This window comes from Anabrus simplex, chromosome 8 (genome assembly GCF_040414725.1).
Source record: "Anabrus simplex isolate iqAnaSimp1 chromosome 8, ASM4041472v1, whole genome shotgun sequence".
In the NCBI taxonomy this organism is placed as follows: domain Eukaryota; kingdom Metazoa; phylum Arthropoda; class Insecta; order Orthoptera; family Tettigoniidae; genus Anabrus; species Anabrus simplex.
This window is the reverse complement of record NC_090272.1, coordinates 13332839-13347000: the sequence shown is the minus strand read 5'-3', so window position 1 is coordinate 13347000 and position 14162 is coordinate 13332839. Positions and strand designations below refer to the sequence as shown.

At 38.5% G+C, this 14162-nt stretch overlaps 1 protein-coding gene across 1 annotated transcript in view; it reads right to left on the bottom strand.

Annotated features, from left to right (window-relative positions):
• Window positions 1-14162, bottom strand: part of mfr (misfire) — a 426204-nt gene that overhangs the window by 111903 nt on the left and 300139 nt on the right. The window contains exon 21 of the mRNA XM_067152717.2: window positions 8253-8524. Within this exon, the coding sequence (XP_067008818.2) occupies window positions 8253-8524 (272 nt within the window). The remainder of the gene's footprint in view (window positions 1-8252; window positions 8525-14162) is intronic.

Below are 14162 nucleotides of genomic sequence, written 5' to 3'. Positions count from 1 at the left end.
CATTGTGCACTCTAGATCACTAGCAGAACTGAACCTACATTATATAGTCTAGATCACTAGAAGAACTGAACCCACATTATACAGTATAGATCACTAGCAGAACTGAACACACATTATACAGTCTAGATCACTAGCAGAACTGAACCCATATTCTGCAGTCTAGATCACTAGCAGAACTGAACACACATTGTGCAGTCTAGATCACTAGCAGAACTGAACGCACATTGTACAGTCTAGATCACTAGCAGAACTGAACACACATTGTGTAGTCTAGATCACTAGCAGAACTGAACTCACATTGTACAGTCTAGATAACTAGCAGAACTGAACACACATTGTGTAGTCTAGATCACCAGCAGAACTGAACGCACATTGTGCAGTCTAGATCACTAGCAGAACTGAACGCACATTGTGTAGTCTAGATCACTAGCAGAACTGAACACACATTGTGTAGTCTAGATCACCAGCAGAACTGAACGCACATTGTGCAGTCTAGATCACTAGCAGAACTGAACGCACATTGTGTAGTCTAGATCACCAGCAGAACTGAACGCACATTGTACAGTCTAGATCACTAGCAGAACTGAACGCACATTGTGTAGTCTAGATCACAAGCAGATCTGAACGCACATTGTGCAGTCTAGATCACTAGCAGAACTGAACCCACATTGTACAGTCTAAATCACTAACAGAACTGAACCCACATTGTGCAGTCTAGATCACTAGCAGAACTGAACCCACATTGTGCAGTCTAGATCACAAGCAGAGCTGAACGCACATTGTGCAGTCTAGATCACTAGCAGAACTGAACCCACATTGTACAGTCTAGATCACTAGCAGAACTGAACCCACATTGTGCAGTCTAGATCATTAGAAGAACTGAACCCACATTGTGCAGTCTAGATCACAAGCAGAGCTGAACGCACATTGTGTAGTCTAGATCACTAGCAGAACTGAACACACATTGTGTAGTCTAGATCACGAGCAGAGCTGAACGCATATTGTGCAGTCTAGATCACTAGCAGAACTGAACGCACATTGTGCAGTCTAGATCACTAGCAGAACTGAACCCACATTGTACAGTCTAGATCACTAGCAGAACTGAACCCACATTGTACAGTCTAGATCACTAGCAGAACTGAACCCACATTGTACAGTCTAGTTCACTAGCAGAACTGAACCCACATTGTGTAGTCTAGATCACTAGCAGAACTGAACACACATTGTGTAGTCTAGATCACAAGCAGAGCTGAACGCACATTGTGCAGTCTAGATCACTAGCAGAACTGAACCCACATTGTACAGTCTAGATCACTAGCAGAACTGAACGCACATTGTACAGTCTAGATCACTAGCAGAACTGAACGCACATTGTGCAGTCTAGATCACTAGCAGAACTGAACCCACATTGTACAGTCTAGATCACTAGCAGAACTGAACCTACATTGTGCAGTCTAGATCACTAGCAGAACTGAACACACAATGTACAGTCTAGATCACTAGCAGAACTGAACGCACATTGTACAGTCTAGATCACTAGCAGAATTAAATCAATATTGAATAGTCTCTATCACTAGCAGAACTGAACCCACATTGTACAGTCTAGATCACTAGCAGAACTGAACCTATAATGTGCAGTCTAGATCACTAGCAGAACTGAACCCACATTGTACAGTCTAGATCACTAGCAGAACTGAACCCACATTGTACAGTCTAGATCACTAGCAGAACTGAACGCACATTGTGCAGTCTAGATCACTAGCAGAACTGAACCCACATTGTACAGTGCATCCTGCACAAATTCAGTAACAAGCTTTAGGAGTGGCGAACCCATCGCACAAACAGCCTACAAAATGAATGCGAGTGAATCGCGGCCTCGGAAAATGCAAAAGCGTCACCCTGAAGTGATGCGCAGTTCCCGGTGCTCTGGGGGAACTGTGAGAAGTGGGCTACCAGACATCACAAGAATCGGTATCATCAATGTCATGACTTTGAATGGCAAGGTAGAAGAACTGATAGAGTATAAGGAGAAGAAAGACATAGCAATGATGGGAATAAGTGAGACAAAAGGAAGAGGAAATGTCAAAGAGAATTGAACAAAGGGTATAGATTATATTGGAGTGAAGGAAAGATGGCAACAAATGGTGTTGGTGTTATATTGAGAGAAGACCTGGCACAATATGTGGACAAAATTGACCAGATCAGTGACAGGATAATTAAAGTTAGACTTGGACTTGAGAGTTGAATCACGGATTTTATACAGCTTTATGCACCCCAATCAGGGAATGCAGATGAATGTTTTGAAGACTATCCAGAAGAACTGGAAAGTTGTATTGAAGACAAAGAGTTTATAATAATGAGAGATATGAATGCACATGTTGGAACAGACAGACAGACAGGGAAAAGAAGAGATAATTGGCCCCTATTGTAATGGAAACCAAGATGAAGAAAGAGATTAGCTAATAGATTTTTGTAGAAGGAATGGATTAATTATTTTCAATATGTGGTTTAGTAAAAAGAACTCACAAATATAACTAGATATGGTTGGGGAGATATAAAGACAAAGACAATGATTGATCTTATTCTGGTGGAGAAGGAGAAACGTAGACAACTGGAAGATGTGACAGCAATGCCAAGAGCAGGTTTTGAAAGAGACCATAAAGTGGTGGTAGCCAAATTAAGACTTGGTAAAAAATGAAGTTAACAGAAAAAAGGGAAAGAAAAATAAATGGATGGAAGTTAAAAGAGAAAGAAATAAGGGAAAAGTTTCAAGAAGATCTGAAGAAAGAAATTCCCAAAGATGACTTGAACAGTGTGGAAGAGGAATAGACATATTTCAGGAATGGATTTGTAAAGTGTGCAATAAACCAATAAACACCTGTGGAAGACTATCAGGGAGGAAAAAGGAAATGGAGACACCATGGTGGAACAGCAGAGTAAAGGAAGCAGTTAAAGAGAAACAAATCAATCAATCAATCAATCAATCAATCAATCAATCAATCAATCAATCAATCAATCAATCAATCAATCAATCACTACTGATCTGCATTTAGGGCAGTCGCTCAGGTGGCAGATTCCCTATCTGTTGTTTTCCTAGCCTTTTCTTAAATGATTGCAAAGAAATTAGAAATTTATTGAACATCTCCCTTGGTAAGTTATTCCAATCCCTAACTCCCCTTCCTATGAACGAATATTTGCCCCAATTTGTCCTCTTGAATTCCAACTTTATCTTGATATTGTGATCTTTCCTACTTTTAAAGACACCATCCAAACTTATTCGCCTACTGATGTCCTCCCACGCCATCTCTCCACTGACAGCTCGGAACATACCACTTACAGTTAAAATTGAAATAATTGATAAATAGATTCAACCTATTCAATACAAAAGAATAAGAAATGTAGTAAATTACATTCCCATTTAATAATTAGAAATGGTACCGGTTTTGACCCTAGTCCAGGTCATCGTCAGCCGATTAAAACATGAAAAACAACACATACAAGACTCCAACCATAGTTTCACCAATATTGCAAAAGACATGAAAATACTTAAAATCATAAACAACACTACTGAAAATTGCTTTATTCACCTTGATCAATGCTTCAACCCTAATTTCAATTTAAACGACATTTCTGAAAAAAAAAACCAATATCCTTTTCAATTTCCTAATTCTTCTTCTCAAAAATTCTGAATTTCAAAACCCCAATTCTATTTTCCATGCCTTACAAAGTTCCTACCCACATATTTTACCTCCAATAACCCACCCTAAACTACCCATCCTTCATCTATCTCCCTATCTTATCCCTCCTCAACACCATTTAATTTCAATTTCTTTTATTCTTATCTTATTCCTCTATTCCTCTTCCTCTATTAATTTATTCTATCTTTTCTTTATTTAAAAAAATCAATTCCACGTTCATTTCGGTTCTTCTCATTCATACTCAACTCCTGCCTTGCGCCGATTTCGACTACTTCAATCAAGACCTGAACTTTTAACGTTTTAAAAAATTGCGCACTGTGCATATACGTTTTCATTTGTTTCCGGTATTGCGCTTTTTACTATATTTTTTCTCTTCACAATTGTTTTTTCACGTCAATTGTTCTAAGTATTCTATAGGAGCACAATTACTTACCCAATTATATTGAATTGTATTATATTTATCTATATACTTACTTTCCCGCGACCGAGGAAAATTACTGGATCTTCAAGCTATTCTCCATTTTACTTTGGCGTTTGAAACCACAGTGCCTGATATTAAATGTGTCGCGCTGATCACCGGGAGCTGACAAGTTGCTTCAATGGATCTACTCGTCTTCAACTCCTGCATGATCATGGATCTTCGATTGTGATGTGACTTTGTGCCTGACAGTGTTTTAAAACTTGCTCATTTAACCGTTCTCCCCTATTCGTAAACATTGTGGGACTTTGCCTAGCACTCCGTGTGCCATGCTGCCGCTCAGAGAATTGCGCACTGTTTTCTTTTGACTGACTTTCATTTTACTTCTTCTGAGTTTTACAGTGTCTACCCCCTTTCATTTATATCGCCTCTTCTACTGATCCGGAGTGTACTTAATCTTTCCCTTTTCCTATGCATTGTTTTTCATGTTTTAATCGGCTGACGATGACCTGGACTAGGGTCGAAACCGGTACCATTTCTAATTATTAAATGGGAATGTAATTTACTACATTTCTTATTCTTTTGTATTGAATAAGTTGAATCTATTTTATCAATTATTTCAATTCTAACTGTAATATTCTTCAATACGGAACAATGAAATTTTTAACTTTAAACATACAACTTAGTCGAGCAGCTCGTCTACTTTCTCCAAAGTCTTCCCAGCCCAAACTTTGCAACATTTTTGTAACGCTACTCTTTTGTCGGAAATCGCCCAGAACAAATCGAGCTGCTTTTCTTTGGATTTTTTTACAGTTCCTGAATCAAGTAATCCTGGTAAGGATCCCATACACCGGAACCATACTCAAGTTGAGGTCTCACCAGAGACAAATATGCTCTCTCCTTTGCATCCTTGTGTATAACATTTAATTTTTTCATTCCTCTATAATACATCCTCAGAGTTTGTACAGTGTTTTGCAAATTACAGTAGATATTCTAGTGCATTTTACATTACTTAAACTCAAATGACTCAAATAATGTTCCTGTTTCAGGTACTAAAGAGACTGGTTCCAGCCATGAAGGAAAATGATCCGTTGTTTGATTGCACATTCAAATGTTTCCTGTATGCGGGTAGTTCATACGAGAACTTGAAAGTGGGTAAACCAAATGAGTTTGACATCAACTTAGAGTTTAAATAGCCTTCATCTGACTTTGAGGTAAGGACTGTTCAGCTCATACTTTACTTGTGTTCATTTCAACTCTGTAACACCCAGGCTAATAGCATTGCAGTAAAAATCTCAAAATATGCAATATAAAATGCCCAAACATGCTTTTACTCTTTAGTCATGTTCGTAAAAATATACTAATGTACAGAAAATGGCTTTCCAAAGTTGCAAGAAATGAGGGGACAAACCTTAAAATGGGGCAATAAGCTTAGGTTAATTTACACATCACTATCAGAACATTCAAGGACGTAGCTCATTCCTGGAGTGGGTAGTGGTGATTACTGTTTTAAAAGGAAGTTCAACTGGGCAACTATCCTGTATTAACATTAATCAGAGGGGAAAAAATGGAAGAGGTCTCACACTTGGAAAAATGAAGGCATCAGTAAAAGAACGGGAAGGGCTTTGAAATCCTAATACTGCCTTTCTATTATTATTATTATTATTATTATTATTATTATTATTATTATTATTATTATTATTATTATTATTATTATTATTATTATTATAGAGTATGATGGATTGTTGAGGTTAGAGATGCCGGAAGACACAATGCTAGTGGGCTATGCTGATGATATAGCTGTTTTGATAGTTGCTCGAAATTTGGAGTTGGCTCAGTTTAAGCTAAATCAAGTAATGCGACGGGTGAAAGATTGGATGGCGAATCACAGATTACAGCTTGCAGATCATAAAACAGAGATTGTTTCAAATGGCTTGGAGGAAGTGGATAGACAGCAATAGTACAGAGAATTGGCAGAAATAGGTATTAAGAAATTAGTACAAGAGAAATGGAAGAAATGGGAAAGATTCACAGAAACTTTACAGGAGGATATAAAGGGAAGCAAAAAGGTTTTGTATGGTTTGGTGAAGAATAGTTTATGAATTAGGGAAGATACAAAATTTGTAAAAACTGAAACAGGGCAGATATTGATGCAAAGAGACGACATACTAAAAAGATGGGAAGAATACCGTACTTCTCAGAATTGCTAAATATTAAATTCAGTGAACTGGTAGATGAGAAGGAGCAAGAAGTAACAATGGGGAAAGAAGAAGAATAAGAAAAAGAGATATCGATGTTAGAAATAGAGGAAGCCATACAAAAGATGAAGAGTGGTAAAGCAGCAGGAGCGGATGAGGTAACTACAGAAATGATAAAAGCAGCAGAACCAATAGGACTACAGTGGCTGTATAAATTATTTAGAATAATCTGGTGGAAGAAAGAGATCCCAGAAGAGTGGGGAAAGGGTTTAATTATCCTGATATTTAAAAAAGGTGAAGCCATACAAAAGATGAAGAGCGATAAAGCAGCAGGAGCGGGTGAGGTAACTACAGAAATGATAAAAGCAGCAGGACCAATAGGGCTACAGTGGCTGTATAGATTATGTAGAATAATCTGGAGGAAGGAGGAGATCCCAGAAGATTGGGAAAAGTGTTTAATTATCCTGATATTTAAAAAAGGTGATAAAAAGAAATGTAATGACTGCAGAGGGATCACCCTTATTGTCCATGTAGCTGAGATATTTGAGAGGATATTGGAAGGAAGACTGAGGAGGAAACTAGAAGAAGAAATAGAAGAAGAGCAGTATGGTTTTAGGAAAGACAGATCAACGTTTGACCTGATCTTTAAATTAAGACATATGACGGAGAAAAGATGGGAGTTTGGAAAAGACATAGTGATGGCATTTATTGAGACTGAGAAAGCTTATGACAGTGTGCTCAGACAGTTGGTATGGGACACATTAAGGAAAAAAACAAGTTAACAGAGTGGAGGTGCAAATGATAAAAGCTATGTACAAAAATTGTGTTAGTAGTGTGAAGACTAGTATAGGAAAAAATGGTTTAAAGTTGAAACTGGTCTCCGACAGGGAAGTGCACTATCCCCCATAAATTCATCGTAGTCGTGGATGAAATTCATAAGAACATTAAACAGAGATTGGGAAGACAGGCAACAAAAGCCACGTTGTTTGCAGATAATATAGTGATATGGGTTGAGGATGAAAGAGAAGTGTAAAAACAAGTAGATATATGAAATCAACAGATAGAAAAATTTGGATGAAAGCAAGCACAGAGAAAAGTAAGACAATAGTGATGACAAGGGGAAGGAAGAGGAAAGATAAAACTGAATGGTAAAATTCTGGAAGTGGTTAAAGTTTCGAGTACTTGGGAAGTGTGATCACAGAAGATGGAAAGATAACTGAGGAAATTGGGAAAATAATACAACAAGCAAACAGCTTCTACGAGAGTGTAAGGGGTATTTTGTGGAACCAAGATGTCCCAAAGAAACGTAAGAAAGTATTATATTCAACCTATTATGAATCCATACTAACCTATGCAGCTGAATCGTGGACTACAACGAAATGAGAGTAGAGTCGAATGCAGGCAGCAGAGATGAAATTCCTAAGAGGTATCAAGGGCAAGACCAGAAAGGATAGAATTAGAAATGAAGAGATAAGGAGAAGGACAGGAATCTTGAAACTTCAAGACAGGATAGAAATAACAAAGGTAAAGAGGTATGGGCATATGATGAGAATGGGAGAAGGGAGAGTGCCAATAGAAGCTTTTTCAGAGAAGTTAACAGGAAAGAGACCACTAGGAAGACCTCGAAAGAGGTGGACAGATTCAGTATGGGAGTGCATAGAGAAGAGGGGAAGAAAACCAGAAGATACACTTAAAAAGGAGAAGGGTGGTGGAGAGACAGGCAGTTATGGAGGTCCTTGATTCACAACCCGACCCGCAAATATGGAAACGGGAAATGAAGATGATGATGATGATAATATCTTAAAAAATGAAATATGGTCAACACTTTGAGAAGTGAATTAATTGGGAACACTTTGGCTAAAATATTATCAATATTGGAAATTACTATGAAAATTAATGTTACTATAGAGAAGTTTCTGTTGAGGGATGAGAACTTACTTTCCGAAGACAGGATTTAGCTGTTTGGACACATAATGTTCCTTGTCACTGATGCGCTTGTTGCCCATCATAAGCACGATGTAGGGGTCAGCCTTTCCATTGAGATCCATGGGATGAAGGTCACACCCACGCACCACGTATACACGGACCAACACATGTATCGGCTCATTGTGTGGCAGGCCCTGGAAGAGCCCATACTGGGGATCGAACCCCATGATGGTATGATCCTCAATGTCCTTGGGTAAAGGCCACTTGTAAACCTTGATGGCACCCTGGAAGAGAAGATATTTGTCAACTTCAAGAATATTGCAACAAACATTTATTTATTTGGAGGAGGTTTCTCATAGAGCATCTGGTACCCTACTGACAAGATGAGGACCTTCTTGTCACTCGTTTGTTTCTTTCCACTACAACTTCAGCCTTTTTATTTGGTCCATCCTTTGTTACAAATGTATTTATTTAATCGTGTCAGAAACATAACATATAACATCAAAAATATTAAAATCAAATAAAATAATCCAAAAACTGGTACTGCACTAGAAACATATCACATGGGTGTGTAGTGTGCCCAGTATCCAGCCAATTGCTGGGTGGCATCAATCAGGTTCTGAGGAGAACATGTAGTTGGGCACAACTTGGTCTGCTCTTCACCGCATTGCTTTGGTCTGCCAACTCCAGTGTGCAGCCTAATGACCTGAAGACACCATCCACTCAGCAAGGTAGCTGTATAAAACACGTAACTAAAGTGACTATTTACAAGTCTCTTTAGAGTAGCAGGCAGTCACTACACACACAACACACGAGAACTCCAGAGAAAGTCCGCTACTCACACAATCACCCCACATTGCTCCTCAACATGGACTAATAACCACCACTGAGCTACTCCTTGTCTTGTCTTGCGGATATTTATTTGGGAACCAAATATATTCTTTCCCAGTCACGAGCCCAATGAAATTTGTTCACTTGTATCACAACAGCACACGTTTACATCATTAATAACCAGTTTTAGCACGATTACACTTAGATAGATAAACTGAAAGAAGCACTATGTTATCGTGTATATGTAAGTTCATAAAAGTAGTAAACTATCTGCACTGGTCGAATACACAGATAACCTATTAATCTTGAGCAATAGAAACGTGTTGCACTGTACAAGATTGGAGAGTAATAAAACTCTTGGCGCGAGATCCACTCACCCGGAACATATAGCAATGCCATTTCACCAACATGTCTTAAAAAACAACTGAAAATCTAGATCGTAATTACAATTTGATGTGAGTATTATCAAGGTATTCGTTTAAGATAGCAATGATCTTAGGCGAAGGTTGATACAACAAAGCTGAAAGTCGTGTAGGGAAAGGTACGTGGACATTAATTAATTTCTGCATGAAAATGGCCTGTTGGCGTGCATATTGGGGGCAATGAAAAAACAAATGGTCACTATCGCCCAGAGGTTCGCCACAGGAACAAGTTGGATCGTTCGTAATTTGAAATCGAGATAAATATACCGGGGTTAAGGCATGATTAAAACGTAGTCTGATGATGTTAGTAATGTGACGTCGTGTATACGTACCATTTGCAAACCACGGAAGTGTGGGAATATTCGGTTGAATTTGATAGTAATAATGGCCTTTCGTACTAGCTGATAAAAGCCAGTTTGTGCACCATGTGTGTTTAGCTTCATTTTTGATATATGGAAAGAAGTCAGAAATCGGGATTTTGATTTGTAATAAGTTCGCGGTATCTGCACTGGCTTCTTTTGCTGCTATATCGGCCATATCGTTGCCTGCGTGTCGGTTATGCCCTTTAATCCATATTAACGTTATAACAAAACCGGATGTTTCGAGTTGTAAAATAAGGTGTTTAACTTCGTAGACATATGTATTTTGATTATGGGCGAAGGATTGGAGAGCTTGTAATACACTTTGAGAATCGCTGAATATATTTATTTTTTTGGATTGTAACTGTTGGACATATAAAAGAGCTTGATATATGGCATATAATTCTGCGGTAAAGATAGTTAAATTATTAGGCAACAGATATTTAAAGATAGTTTGTGTTTGTGGATCATAAAATGCTGCTCCAACTCCAGTAGTCGATTTTGACCCATCAGTAAAAAGGTGATAATCTGGTGAGGTTATTGAACTTTTAAATTTCTTAAGAGCGTATAATTTGGGATGAGGTGAATACATTGATTGTTTTAATGATTCAGAAGGTGCAATGATAATAGAAGGACGGAATGTTTGAATATCATAGTCATATGAATACAAATTTACGCGTGGTGTGCGAAGTATAGTTTCAGTAAGATGGTGGAGTTCAGCATACCACATATATATGGCGGGGTACTGGTGATAAGGTGGAGGACGCTGTTGATAATATTCATATAATCATTTTAATTTAGGTACGATAAGGGAGTTCGATCTGCTAATATGTTTGAGTAGGAATTTTTTTTGAAATGTTTATCCTGCGAATATACAGTGGTTCTTCTGTAGTTTCTACTAGTAAAGCGTTAGTTGGTGTTGTTCGGAGGGCACCCACACTGATACGTAGTGCTGAAAATTGAAGACGATCCAAAGCTAGTAAACTGTGTTTAGCGGTTAAATCAATAATATGGGCGGTATAGTCAAGTATGGACCGAATGGTTGCACGATATAGTTGTATTGCTGACAAGGGGTCAGCACCCCATGCACGTTTCGTTACTGTTCGTAAGATAGTAATATAACGGTCAGATTTCCGAATTAAATACTGTATTTGGGGTTGCCATGTAAGTCTTTGGTCGATATATATGCCTAAATATAGGTGTTGCGGGACTAAGGGGATGCTATAGGTATCAAAGTTAATAGGGATTTTATCAAAGGTTCGTTTATTTGTAAAGATCATCGCTGCACATTTAGCGATTGAAAGTGAAAGTCCATGGGTTGTTAGCCACCGAAGGACTAAACTTAAAACGCGAGATATTGTGGTTCTACAATGATCAATGTTGGAGTGAGAACAATAAATAACATAATCATCCGCGTAAGCTAGAATTCGAGCGTGTGGAGTCACAATAGATACGAGATCTTTCATATAAAGGGCAAACAAAATTCCACTTAGTATCGAACCATGTGGTAATCCATTTGATGTATAGCGGATTTCAATTGTGTGTTGAGTTGATTTAATGGTTAACCGGCGATTGGTAAATAGTTGATGTAAAATAGAAAGGAATTTAATGGGAAATCCATATAAAAATAATTTCTCCCAGAGAATATGCAATAACACAGCATCATAGGCACCTTTAATATCCAAAAAGACTGCCACGGTAGATTGTTTCCGCCATTTTGCCAATAAGATGTCGAGTAGGAAAATAATGATAGGTTCCTGTGTACTATTACCACGTCTAAAAGCGAACTGATACTGAAGTAATAGCGAGTGATATTCCAATAACCACGCCATTCGTTTCATGAGGATTTTACAGAAGACTTTCCGTATACATGATCCCAAAACTATGCCACGAAAATTTGCAGGTTCGGTAGGTCGTTTTGTCGGTTTCAATATAGGAGTTATGAAAAAATCGTTCCATGTTGTTGGTACGTGTAATGTCTCAAGAATACTATTATAGTGTTGTAGTAAATAAATTTGGGCGTGAGGGGGTAGGGCCTTGAGCATGAGATAAGTAATTGCATCAGGTCCTGGGGACGAGCTATTAACGGTGCATAATACAGATTGTAGTTCGTTATATGTAATTGGCTTTAATAATGAAGTAATAGAACGAGAATTGTCCTGTGAGGCGGGTAGAAATGGCGGGTTTACTGATACTGGGGTGAGGGTATATAAAAAATCTTCTAAAACTTGTCGCGGATAGGAATAATAAGTTTGGTATTGGAATGTTCGCGTTATCATACGGATCACGTTCCAAAATTTCGCTGCTGGTAATTGAGGAGTTAATGTAGAAATAAAAGACTGCCAAGCTTTTCGTTTTTTGGCATTAAAATCAAGCTTTGTTTTTGTAATATGCTTTCGCAATTGGAAATAATGCTGCCGAGTCATTGATTGGCGGTATTGTTTAAATAATTTTTTTCGCTGTTGAGTGAGATCATGACATTCTTTATCCCACCATTTTATTTTGTATTTCTGTGGGTGGGTCGTCACGTTAAGCGGTCGACTCGGATGAAACATATTTAAATATTGGGTTAAACAAGGGAGTAAGGTTGGAAAGGTAAAGGGTACTCGTGTTCCTGCTGCAAGATATGATTGAGATATAATTGATAGTTTAAAATATTGAAATTTTTATAAGATCGGACATTACGTATACATGAAGGTGTCTTAAACTGGGAAATTATTGGGCGATTACCATATGTTATGATGATGGGGAAGTGGTCACTGGAGTAGGTATCAGATAAAGTGTGCCAGGTGGTGACAGGGACCATGGTTGGATGACATAATGTAAGGTCAACGGCACTGGGTGTAGATCCAGGCGGAGTTAAACGGGTCGGGGAACCATCGTTTAAAATAAACTGATTCTGATGATTTCAGGTAGCAAGTAAATTGGAGCCTTTTATTGTATCTATGATACATCCCCATTCAGTGTGATGGCAATTGAAATCACCGAGAATGAAAAGGTGTTGGAATGTTGCAAATTGTTGGAAAAATTGCGTCCACTGGCTCTGAGTAATGTAAATGTGGGGGGGGGGGGCAATAGATATTTATAAAACAAGTATTATGGTGTACTATCCCTACTGCATAAGTGTGTGGAATTAAATATTGCAAAGGGAATTGTGTAAAGGGTAATGAAGTTTGTACACATATGGCGACTCCATCAAAACCGTTACCATCGTATCGGAATACTTGATAACCTCGTAATCTGAAAATGAAATGTGGTTGAAACCACGTTTCTTGTAAGCAAATAATATTAGCTTGCGTTTCTTCTTCTTGTTTCGTATAGGCCAGCTAAGGACCACGACATTCAACTATTGCATTTTGGAATGGGCTTTGATGTTTGCCCAGTAGTTGCGCATCCTCAGGCTGTGTTGCTCCTTCCTCTCCTTTGTCCAAAGGGCGCCAGTCTTCTTTGTTGATAATCTGTCCTGGAACTTCTTATGTTTAAGCATCTTCCTGAGTGCTGTACGATCCTTTAAGATTCCTTCTGTTATTCCCAGTTCCTGTAGATCTTTATTCACTTCCATCAACCATGGTGACTTGGTCTTCCTATTTTGCCAGTAGCTGAGAATCCGGTTGGTCAACCTGGTAGGATGCATCCTGTAGACGTGCCCATAGAATGCTAGGCGTCTCTTCCTTGCTAAATTCGTTATTCTTTCACAGTACTTGTAGAGCTCTTGATTAGGCCGTCTTTTATAACTGTCCCCTTCCTTGACTGGCCCCAGTATCTTCCTCATTATCTTTCTTTCCTGGATTTCAAGTTTTTCCATGAGTCCCTTCCTGTTGAATGTTAGACATTCTGAAGCATATAAGGCTTCAGGGCGGATGACTGTCTGGTAGTGCTTCATCTTAGTATTACGAGAGAGACACTTTTTATTATACGTATTCTTGGTCAGTTGGTAGGCCATTTCAAGCCTGTTAACTCGAGTTGACAAAGCTGTTCCTTCAGAGAGATTGGATTCCAACCATTCTCCCAAGTACTTAAACCTACTGGTTTTCCTGATCTCTCCCTGTTCCAGATGCAACGTACAAGGAGATTCACCGATGTTCGTGATGAATTGTGTTTTTTCGAGAGACACATGTAGCCCAACCTTTGCTGCTTGTTGTCTGAGAACATTTAGTTGTTTCACTGAAGTTTCTATTGAATTAGATATCAGGGCCAGATCATCGGCATACGCCAGACAGTCAACATTGAGCTCATTGCGCTTATGTCCCAAATAAATGCCACTTGGAATCTCCATTCTAGCTAACTCCTTTCGCCACTCTCTTATTACT